The sequence below is a fragment of the Musa acuminata genome, chromosome BXJ2-8 (assembly GCF_036884655.1).
Source record: "Musa acuminata AAA Group cultivar baxijiao chromosome BXJ2-8, Cavendish_Baxijiao_AAA, whole genome shotgun sequence".
NCBI lineage: Eukaryota > Viridiplantae > Streptophyta > Magnoliopsida > Zingiberales > Musaceae > Musa > Musa acuminata.
The window spans coordinates 49,255,758-49,267,254 of NC_088345.1; the positions used below are offsets into that span (position 1 = coordinate 49,255,758).

Genomic DNA, 11,497 nt, shown 5'->3' on the forward strand with positions numbered 1-11,497 from the left:
GAAGAAAATATATATTATATATATAATATATATCGGACGGTCGATGTGTTTTCAAGCGAAGTTATGAATGGATGCCATTTATCTAAATTAGCAAAAATCATCGAGGACGAGGACATATTCGTAATTCTGTACAAAGAGAGTGCGCGGTTCTTATCGCTGTGAGACTATCAGACACGCTTCCACGCGAAAGCTCTCCTAATACGAGTCCACGTCGACTAGATTGTCTTCGTGGCGACATATGATTTGTTATCTAACTTCCTGTCGACGTAACACATTTGGTGTCCGCAATTTGGAAGGTTTCTGGTAATACGGGAGTTCTCGCTATCCGAAATTTCGGGCGTTATAAACAACATAATGGGACATTAAGGAACCCGAAAAATAACGGGCCGGCGCCCGGATCCGCTTTTAAGCCTTTATGCTTTAACTCGACCGTCTTCCTTTCGTCGCTTCCCTGTCATCTCCTGGCCGTTCTTACAGGATATGGAGACTGCGACCCTTCAACCTCTCGCCGCCGCGCTCCCGCCATCACCCTCATTGAACCACCGCATCCTCACCGCCACCACCGTCCCCCACTTCAAGCAAATCCACGCCCAAATCCTACGCTCTGGCCTCGACATCTCCGCCCCATTCCTTTCCAGGCTTCTCGCCCTCCCCCTCGCCTCGTCGCCTTCTTCCCTCGACTACGCCCTCTCCGTCCTCCTTCACTCGCCCAGCCCCGACTTCCGCCTCGCCAACCGCGCTCTCCGCGCCCTCTCCAGTGCCACCGACCCCCGCTGGACGCTCGTCGCGTACGGCCGCCTCCGCCGAGCCGGACTCGCCCTCGACCGCTTCAGCTTTCCCACGGTGCTGCGAGCGGCGGCGAGGGTCCGGGGAGTTGCCGGCGTGGTGGCCCAAGAGGTCCATGGGCTCGCGGCCAAGACGGGGCTCGATGCGGACCCGTTCATCCAGACGGCGGTGGTGGGAGCGTACACGGCGCTCGGGCGGGCCGCGGAAGGTCGCATGGTGTTCGACCGAATGCATCATCGAGACCTCGTCGCCTGGGGCGTCATGCTCGATGGGTAGCTAACTTGACTCCTTTCTTTCTCATATACAGATTCATCAAAAGTGCAAAATATGGATAATTCCTTGCATTCTTCTTAAATAGCATTTAAAATCTTTACATGCATCGATTGCAGATAGCCCCTTTTCTTTTCTCCAAATTTCCTGGCTTAGAATTAAGGCCTGAAACAGATGCATCGTCTTCGCTTTGTAGATAAATTAATTACTGAATTGCCTCATATGCTTTCTGAAACCGACCGGCAGCTATTGTCAGAGTGGATGTTACAATGAAGCCCTGCAGCTGTTTGATGAGATGAAGAGCTCTGGTGTAATCCCCGATCGAGTGATCCTCGCTACCATCCTTTCGGCATGTGCACGGACTAGAAATTTGACATCCGGTGGGGCAGTGCACTCGTACATTGTGGAATCTAACCTCTCAATTGATGCCCATCTCCAGAGCGCGCTTATTAGCTTGTACTCCAGTTGCGGATCGATGGACACTGCTCAGAGATTGTATGATGATACGTCACCTAAGAACCTGGTGGCATCGACTGCAATGGTCTTTGGGTATGCCAAGCTTGGCAAAATTGCAGTTGCACGAAGTATCTTTGACCAGATGACTGACAAGGACCTTGTCTGTTGGAGTGCGATGATCTCAGGGTATGCTGAGAGTGATCAGCCGAATGAAGCTCTCAAGTTGTTCAATGAGATGCACCTCTTAGGTGTGAAGCCAGACCAAATCACCATGTTGAGCGTCATCTCTGCTTGCGCTAATATGGGTGCAAGAGATCAAGCTAAATGGGTTCATATCTTTGTGGACAAGAATGGATTTCATCAAATTTTGTCAATAAGGAATGCCCTTATCGACATGTACTCCAAATGTGGAAGTTTGGTTGATGCACGCACAATCTTTGATGAGACAGCCTTTAAGGATGTGATTACCTGGACAAGCATGATCACTGGGTTTGCGATGCATGGAAATGGGAGGTCTGCGTTAGCAGTCTTTGATCATATGATATCGGAGGGGGTAAAGCCTAATGGAGTGACTTTTATCAGCCTGTTATATGCTTGTAGCCATGCTGGCTTAGTCGATGAGGGTCGGAGGATATTTGAGTCCATGATCCAAGATTACAGACTTGAGCCCAAGCATGAGCACTATGGTTGCATGGTGGATCTTCTTGGTCGTGCTAGACTTCTTCAAGAAGCACTCGAGTTCATAGAATCAATGCCGTTTGCCCCAAATGTGGTGGTGTGGGGGTCACTACTAGGAGCGTGCAGGATTCACGGTGATGTTAAACTAGGCGAACTTGTGGCAAGGAGGCTACTAGAGCTTGACCCAAATCATGATGGTGCTTATGTGCTCCTGTCCAACATATATGCAAAGGCTAGCAGGTGGGAGGATGTGAGAGAGGTGAGAAACTTGATGAAGAATAAGGGAGTAATTAAGGAGGCAGGATTTAGTTGGATTGAACTAAATGGTCATGTGCATGAGTTCATGATGAGAGATAAGTGTCATCCAAGATCTAATGAGATTTATGGGAAGCTGGATGAGGTTGTAAAGGAATTGGAGCTTGTGGGCTATTCTCCGGATACAGCGACTGTTTTGGTTGATTTGCAAGAGGAGGAAAAGAGGGAAGCCATTCTGTTGCACAGTGAGAAGTTGGCTCTTTCTTTGGGGCTCATCGACTCGAAGAAAGGCTCTTCGATTCACATTGCAAAGAATATAAGAGTATGCAACGATTGCCACACTTTCATGAAGTTGGCATCAAAGGTGTTTGAGAGAGAGATCGTTCTGAGGGACAGGACCCGGTTCCACCACTACAAAGATGGGGTTTGCTCCTGTGGAGACTTTTGGTGATTGGCCAGGGCGCAGTTTTGATTGCACTGTATGTATAATTTATGATGAACGTTAGATGGTAACGTGTGGAAACATGAGAGGTGATCAGATCAGTCCTGATGACTACAAAGGAGTATCGGATCTCGTTGTATGCGCTTGTTTTAATAACTTGAAAAAAATCATATACGTGAATTTTTTTTGTTGCGTTATACATGGTTCATTGTTATGCAAAAGCAGGATTGATCTAAGAATGTCTCCTTTGTTAATATCTATGAATGTCTCTTGACCTACTAAATAATCTTTTCGATGTTGGGCTTCAATTTTCATGAAAATGTCATAAATTTCAACTGGTGTTGCTTAGTTCACTTAAACTTTAGAGTCTCCTAATGATCTTTTCTCCTCGAAGCTGCCTTTGGGATGTTATAGAACTAAAGTAATTATGATATATTGTTCTAATAGAGGGGAGTTCTGATAAGATTGCTCTGTTATCTTGGTGAATAGGGGTGTAGTTGTGAATTTATGTTGAGCATATCCATGGCTCACTCATATCGGACTTTCTAGGGGGTCTTGACTCTTCATGTCAAGCAAACTAAAAGATATGATTAACTTCGTTGTACTCTGTCGTAACTCTAAAGGAGAAGAATCAAACATAGGAATGACATATAACTATCATTTTGTTGGTCTAAGTTGCAATTATTGTGCATTCAGTGGCAGCCTGCCGGAGGATCACCATAAGTCTACATCCAAGTTGGAGATAGATGCAAGTCACCTTAGATGACCTTCATAAGAAGACCCAGCAGGTCAACGATTGGCTTTTCTTTATTCAGTCAAACTTTGACTTGACTCCATGTATCGGCAACTCAGAGCTGGATTGATATGAATTCTTCCGAGAGCTTTTTGAGCGCAAGTATCGTTACATTGATTTCAAAGGAGGAATGTGACATTTTAACTTTTTATTATCACTTATTTGCCTTTTGTTTTCTGTGATTGTCTAATATATATACACCCAATCAGTAAGAGTAAATGACAGGTTGATATTATAAAATATAATAAAACCTCATCCTTGTCGATACTTAATGTAACTTTTTATCTTCTGGACATCAATCAATATTGAAATAAAAAATTATTATATTAAATCAGGTGTGGATATTGAGCTTTGATGGATGATGTCAGTGGTGGATTTTAAATGGTTGACCAGGACTTACACCAGGAACCTTTAGCCCTGCCTATGGTGCTTAGAGCACTCGGCGTGAGTCCTGAATGATCCTTTTGATGTTCATTCTAAAAGTGAATTAGGTAGTAGAGAGAAGGGTCTGATCTTGTTAATCGTAGTCGCGCCGATCTTTTATAATCATCCTTCCATAATGATAAATATTTTAGAAAATATTAGAGATTTTTTTTTGTTAAGAATTTTGATTGACATGATATATTTACTGATTTTGTTCTCTTTTTTTTATGACAGATATGAGGCTTAATTGGGATGGAATAGTTTTTCTATAAAATTTTAACATGAATGATTAGGATAATGAATTTATAAAAATAATCGTGAGTTGAATTAGGCGACTTCTTTGATGCATGCCTATTATTTTTGTGATTATTTTTAAATATAATTAGGACCGTACATATTGACTTGAAGAATATCGTCTCCACGTGATATTCAGGTTGAAAAAAAGAAGATAAAGGCTATCCTTCGTTAATCTGTCCAAGTGGATAAGGGTGTAAGATAGACATTTGCAACTATGAATTGAAAAAACTTGATCCGTGTGAGCAAAAATCCATCATGGTAAGAGACACAAGGCAAAATATGTCCGAGATGAATGAGTTGAGAAAACCCAACTCGTACGAGAAGAAACACATTATAACTAGAGTCACAAAGCAAAATGTACTTGAAGCATATAAGTGGAGAAAACCCAATCTGTTTAAAAAAAAAATTCATGGTGAGAGGCACAAGGCAAAGTATGCATGAGGCACATGAGTCAAGAAAACTAACCCACGTGAGAAAAAGTTCATTATGACAAAAAGCACAAGGCAAAATATGTCTGAGATGCGGGAATTAGAAAATTTTGACTCGCGTAAGAAAAAACTTGTCATGACGAAAGATACAAGGCAAAATATACCCAAGATGCATGAGTTAGAAAAATCTAACCCACATAAAAAGAAACTCATCATGGTAAGAAGTACATAACAAAATGCACTCAATTGGAATCGAGAAAAACCAACCCTCGTCGGTGTTTGCACAACTCATAAAGGTCGAGAACCCTAACCCCTATCGACTTTCTTATGACATGGGGAGGTCAGGCAACCTTGACACTCATTAGCATCAAAAGGCACCGGTGTTAGGTGGGTATCCCCGACTCTCATCAACGTTTGCTATGTATATGAAGGTTGACGGTTCTAAAAAGACACAAGTTGAGAAAGTTTGACCCTCCCTTGATTCAAGGATGTTAGGCGCCCTGACCCCCCCTCACCGAGTCATGGAGGTCGGGTGCTCGACCTCACTTGCTATCAAGGTACGGAGGTTGAGTGTCCCGACCCCCCTCGCTCCTCTATTTTCTCCTCCTCTAATTGGAGCATATGCAACTGTCTCTATAGTTCTTGTAACTCGTCGACTAAGGACTCATCAGCTATCACAAAAGACTTAAGCTTAAGAGGGACTTTCTTGGAGTTTTTCGGTAAGAGGAGAGGGGAGAGCCTATCTCGGCTCTCCTTATTGACTTCCTCCGAGTAGAGACAAAATTCATTGGCAGAATTGTTAGACGTCATTCAATAACAAGTTCTTCAATGCATTTTGGCTCCTCCCCATCCTTTGAACGATCATGACTACCATGGCTGACCATAAGGAAAGAGAGATACTAAACTTGTCTTATAATAAGCTTAATACAGTAATCAATTTATAGTTAGGCGACCTTGACAGATTATAAAGCTCAAATCTCTCTATGGTTCTTTTCATCAAGTGGATGTTTGCTTTTGAAAAATATCAAGGATTTGAAATAGGAATCTCAACGGTTCCCCCGGTGCATGTATTAGATAAGTTGACAACTATATTTCAGGATCTTTTCGAAAGAATTTTTGAAACATACTTTTGATCGAAATGGGAGATGAGGGTATAACAAATGATAAAAAGAATATCGTCACTCGTATAACTCCCAGGTTGAAAAAAATATAAAAAGATAAAGGTTATCCCTGCTCACGTGGACAACGATATAAGATAGACAATTACAAGCTCGAGAATTGTTTCTTTATAAAATATTTTATTTTTTTATGATTATATAGAAAGATTTATTTTTAGAAGCAGAAATCATTTTTGGATCGCTTAACATCCACGTATACCGATTTCAGATTAGCAACGTAGATATCGAAAAAAATTAGGTTAAAATCTCTCGCAATATCGATCGTGACCTCTAGAACAAATCGATGTTGGTGCCTCTATTGTGTCTTAGTACATGATCTTAACTATGTTGGGTTGATCAGAACTTCGGTAATATCTTTCAATAATGCACATCTATTGTGTCTTAGTACCCGTGTTTTGGGGAGACGTCGTCATGCAACGAGGACCAACCAAAAGCGGGCCCGTCCCCGCCATAATAGAGATGGACCCCATAACCCCTGCCCGTGAAATATCTGCACCTGATGGTGTCATTTTTAATAAAAAGGAGAACACCACTACGAAAGCATACGGTAGTTGTTCACCCAGCTAGCCGTCGCTCTCCCACGCGGGCCCATGTTGCGTCGCCTCTGTCGTCCGTGCTTCATTCCCGGAGGGACGTGTGGGTACGCAAGACTGGCGTCGCACTAGTTTCCCTCTTTTATTCAACATCGATAATTGTTGCTGCAGTAGTGGCATGACTGCAAATTAATCGAACTCGTTGGACATTTCTTTGAAGGTCTTCACTTGTATGCGACGTCGTCTCATGCACGGTATCTGACGGTCCACGGGGACAAATGAACGGTGGATCAATTGTCTGCCTAAAAGTATCTATGCTGATATCTCTACATTCCTTTCCAGGAGCGGATGCCTGCGTCGATGCTTCGTAGAATTTAAATCCAGCTTAGGCACGGTTCAGATCCAGGGTTGGTTCCGGGTCTCAAGCTCGCCTCCGAGGAAGACGACCAACGGGCTGCAAACTCCTGCTCCACTTCGCCAGATTTCTCCCCCGAACCCATCTCATCTCCCTCTCGGTCGGTCGCGTTCGCTATCCGATCGTCCTCGTGGTTTTCGCGGAGTTTTTGGTAGCTTCTGTGGTGGTTCCCGCTGGAGAAATTCGGATCTCGGTTCTTCACCGATCGAACCCGAGGACATCAGGCGTCTCCCTGTTCTTTCGATGAATCGGTGAGCTTAGTTCTGCGATTTGGATCTTTACTTGTTTTTATTCTAGAGATCTGATGTTTTTGTTGCTCGATCTGTCATTTCAGGGTCCATTTTGTTCGGATCCACTGGAGAGGGTGAAAAAAAAAAGGTTTTGACGGGTTCTTCCGCGGGTGGATTGGGAAATTCGTTGACAGAAGAATCTCTTGGCTCTACTGTGCCATTTTCTTTGTTGTGATCTGATAAACTAGAGCTTACAAGGTATGGTGTTAGATCCTGAGGGTCCGATGATAGTTTGGGACGATACGGACTGCTTTCCTTGTGGATCAGTGCCTTTCATGTATGATCGTTACCTACTTTTCATTTTATAGGTTTTCACTGTGATTCGTATCGGGGTGACTAGCTTGGTTGCAAAAATTTCGTCTTTTGGAGATGGAGACACTAGTTGCGGTTGGTCATCATCGGAGCCAATATTGCAGCAGGAGCAAGCCACGGATCACGGATCATTTCGGTTCCTCGCCTACGAGAGGCTTCAAAGGGATCAATTGCCGAACCTTTCAGTCTGGTGTGGCTATTCTGCCGTCGCCTCCCACGAAAGATTTCTTTTTTAATGGCTATTCGGAACCCAAATCTCCTGTCTATTATTCGGAACCTCCCAAAAGAAGTAGGAGGACCAAACCTATCCCTATTAACCCCGTGCCGACTCCTAAAGAAGCCACCTTTGCCGATGACTTTTCATGCTCTGAGCTGTGGGCTGGGCCTGCCTACTCGAACTCACCCCCTCCTAGTTCGTTGCCCATCCCTAAATTTTCCCTTCGACAGAAGCGCAGTATGTCCCTTGAAATCCCAGTTCCGAAATCTGAGGTCACATTCCAACCTATATCAAGATCAGCCCCGTCTTCTCCCTCCAGAGAGGCCACTACTTCCATCAATGACTTCCTTAACAACGCCACTGCTACTTCCACTGCCACTGCCACGGAGACCTTAAGACGAATTCTCCACTTGGATATCGTTGATGACTGAGTTTTGTATATATATGTCTGCTGCTTTGACCTGTACAGGTGGTCGTGAATAACTTGGTGGCTAGCTTATGCCTTTGCATGTTAACTGGGTTTCTCTAGGTCACATTGCTGGGCTGTTGGTGGTTGAATTTGATACAAAGTAGGGAATTCTGTGGAAGTTCGGGATGAAGAATATTGGATAATTCACTTAATCTAGAGTGTAGTTAAGGAATATGATGGTTAAGAAGGAGTTGCTGGAAGATAGAGCGAGTGAGCTAGCAAAGACATCAACTTACAGCTAGTGTTACCCGTAATCTTCACTTCTCTCTGGCAATTAGGATGTTGAAGTATCACTCAATATTGTGTCTCAGTAGCTTGTATTTGGGCCGGTCTTCCTTTAGATTTTATGTATATCCTGTAGGTTTAGTAAAGTGCTTTTATCATGTTATCAAACTTGTAGGAGTGCCTTTAGGATCTATCGCCATTGTTCTAGCAGAACTTGCTTTCTGCTAGTGGGCCTCTCTTTTATGTTAATTTTAGTTTTTTTCTTGTTTCCCGCCCCCTTCTTTCCCCTATTTGCTATCACTCTTCAGCTGACTTCGAAGGCAGTGGTGTCAGAGTTCTCCTTCCACTTCTTCAGGTTTTTTTTGGATGAAGAAGCTGGACGGGATGGAACCATGATTTCCATAGTCTTGCCTTCTCTACTACATACAAGTACAGATGTCAGTTGTCTTTGTATCTGCTTCTCTTATTTATAGTTATATTAGTTTGTCTCCTCAGACTTAGAAGGGAAAAGTGTCTCAGTGTAGATTTAGTTATTTAGCTTCTGTTTTAGATCGTCAACCATGTTGGTCTTTGGTAACTCTGGTTTGTGAAAGCATGTCATCAACGTGGCGCCTAGATCATGTGCATGAGGCAGCTGAACTTGTGACCACCGCAAGGTACCATATTGCAGTTCATCTTCTTTGTATTCAATTCTTTGTGCTTCTTCTAACTGTTATCTTTATTTCTGCTATAATAGGTGACTGAAGAATAGAAACCTGAGTAGACATGTTACTTCAGCAAGATAATAAATGGTGAAGCAAGCATATCATATGGTGTTGGGGTTTTTACACTAGGTAATATAGCTTGTATCGTTGCCAGCATGTATTTCATTGCTGTCTGTAAGCAGTGATGTTTGTCTTTGTTAGTTGTAATGTTGTGCTGTTGAGGACACTAATTGTCCCACCCAATAGAAAAACTAGAGTGTTGATTATGTGATGAAAGTAATATTTCATTTCTTATTAGCATCAGTTCAGTTGTAAAACTCCTTTTGATATCTATTGCATGCAATCAAGTGTAACACTTTTCAGCTACATAACACTTTTCAGCTACATAACATTTCATGCCTCCTCCCATTTTCCAAGTTCTCAAGCAAGTGAAGATAATAAGATTTCCATGATAGTCTTAGAAAACCATTGTGAGTTCATTAAGCCAAGAGCTTTTAAATTAATTAAATCATAAGTCATGATCCATAGATAGATAAATCATAAGGCATAAATTTTAAATTCATGAAATTGAAGGTTAATTGTAGACTATTTTTAATTATTTATTTTTAGTATTTTAATTTTTATATTTTTAAAAATTATATTAAATTTTTTATATTTATAAAATAAAATATTTAATGAAAATATGATTTACGATACTGATTCTGTTTCATTTTGATTTATCGAGTGAAAAAAATATTATTATGTGAGAAAAATATTAATTTATCATTTATATAAAGATTGAAATATTGAAAATAATATATAATTAATTTTAAAATTAGATTGTTTTCCATATATGACAATAATATTGGAACATCCATCAAGTCATAGCCAATAAATTTTGTTGGGGGCAAAGAGCGCTTCAAAATCATCATAGGCCACAGCTTTCTCTTCGACCAATCAATTAAGTACCACATGGTTCTTATATAATATTTTGGGGTTTAGGTTGCTTGTTTAATTGCCTACATACATAAGTCCATCATAAGATATTATCACATCTACCCAGAGATGAGTTGGAGGCCAAGGCCGTGGCCCCCATTTTGTATGTGATCATCTATATTAAGAATCAACATTTGGCATTCATTCTCTAGGTGAGCAATCATTGAGGTGCAAGCTGTCTTGTGGATGAAATGCCCACTCAATTTCTTATGATACTGTCAGCACAATCAAGTCTTGCAGTATATATATATATATATGATCCATTAGATTTACTTACTAAAAGCTAAAGGCTTGAGTCTTCAATTAAAACATAGCGCATTAACATGATAATGATGTAATAGATTCACTTATCAAGAATTAATGATTTAAGATCTCATCCAATAATTTGAATATATATATATATATATATATATATATATATATATATATATATATATATAATTAAAATACCAATTTATTTATGACGTGCCAAACCTATTTGCTGAAGGCTAATGACTCCAAATATCACTTGGAAATCTTATCTATCAAATTAAAACTGTAATAGAATAATTTTATAATATTTAAAACATATCATTCCTAGTCAGTAAAGGTTACTTGCTTAAAATCTCATTTATTGAATTTTAACTTAATACATTGGTACTAATAAGATGATGATATACCAAACTAAATTTTAACTTAATATATTGATGTAATAATAATATACAAACTGTCTCCACCAAATTAAATTTCCCCTTCAATGTTTATCCTTATTAAAAAAATACAATCAAATAAGTAATATAAATATAATCGTTATTTTATTAGCGTGGACGTAAACAAAAGATATTATATTCAAATGTTTTCCCTCTCTACCGATCCTTTATTGGGTTCAATTTCATCGCGCCCACGAAATCTGAGCATGCCGCGTTAGACCGGACTCGAACCCTCGTTTCCATTTCCTCCCCTGATTCAGATGCATTCCAACCCTGTTGCCATCGCAATCTTCTGCCCACCTCCGAGTTAGAATTCATTAGTCCTCTCCTCCTCCTCCTCCGATCTTCCGCTCCCGATGGGCTCACTCTCGTACGATGCCGGACTGCCGCACTTGGTTTCCACCTTAATAATCAAGGGTAAGAGTTTGTTTTTGTTTGTTTTGAGTGGAAAATGATCTTTTATTTGCTTGAAAAAGGAAAAGGACATCTACTCATTGTGATTCATGTTGTCGATATTGAATGCCAATGTAGCGATTGTAGTTTTTAGCTATACCATCTTCTTGCTTATCGCTTCATTTAGTGGGTCTGTGCCAGGATTCAATTTCTTTTTTGGATTGCTGTGTTCGATTACTAGACCGATTTGCATGTGCAAGGTTGATTTT

General features: G+C 40.9%; 2 protein-coding genes across 3 annotated transcripts; both read left to right on the forward strand.

The window, feature by feature from the left end:
• The first annotated feature begins 454 nt into the window (after positions 1–454).
• LOC103996492 (pentatricopeptide repeat-containing protein At4g14820-like) lies at positions 455–3,086 on the forward strand. The gene is made up of 2 exons (XM_065122470.1): positions 455–1,058; positions 1,303–3,086. Exons 1-2 carry the CDS (start codon positions 481–483, stop codon positions 2,894–2,896), a joined length of 2,172 nt encoding a protein of 723 aa, XP_064978542.1. The 5' UTR covers positions 455–480; the 3' UTR covers positions 2,897–3,086.
• A 3,839-nt stretch (positions 3,087–6,925) lies between these two features.
• LOC103996165 (uncharacterized) lies at positions 6,926–9,474 on the forward strand. 2 transcript variants are annotated; one of them, XR_010489562.1, is made up of 4 exons: positions 6,926–7,205; positions 7,289–7,442; positions 7,553–9,123; positions 9,204–9,474. XR_010489562.1 is itself a non-coding variant. In XM_065122471.1 (2 exons), exon 2 carries the CDS (start codon positions 7,614–7,616, stop codon positions 8,202–8,204), a length of 591 nt encoding a protein of 196 aa, XP_064978543.1. In that variant the 5' UTR covers positions 7,304–7,442; positions 7,553–7,613; the 3' UTR covers positions 8,205–8,301. The 2 variants fall into 2 exon arrangements, 1 of the variants encoding a protein (XP_064978543.1); XM_065122471.1 differs by lacking the exons at positions 6,926–7,205; positions 9,204–9,474 and having other exon boundaries at positions 7,304–7,442; positions 7,553–8,301.
• The last annotated feature ends 2,023 nt before the right edge of the window (positions 9,475–11,497 follow it).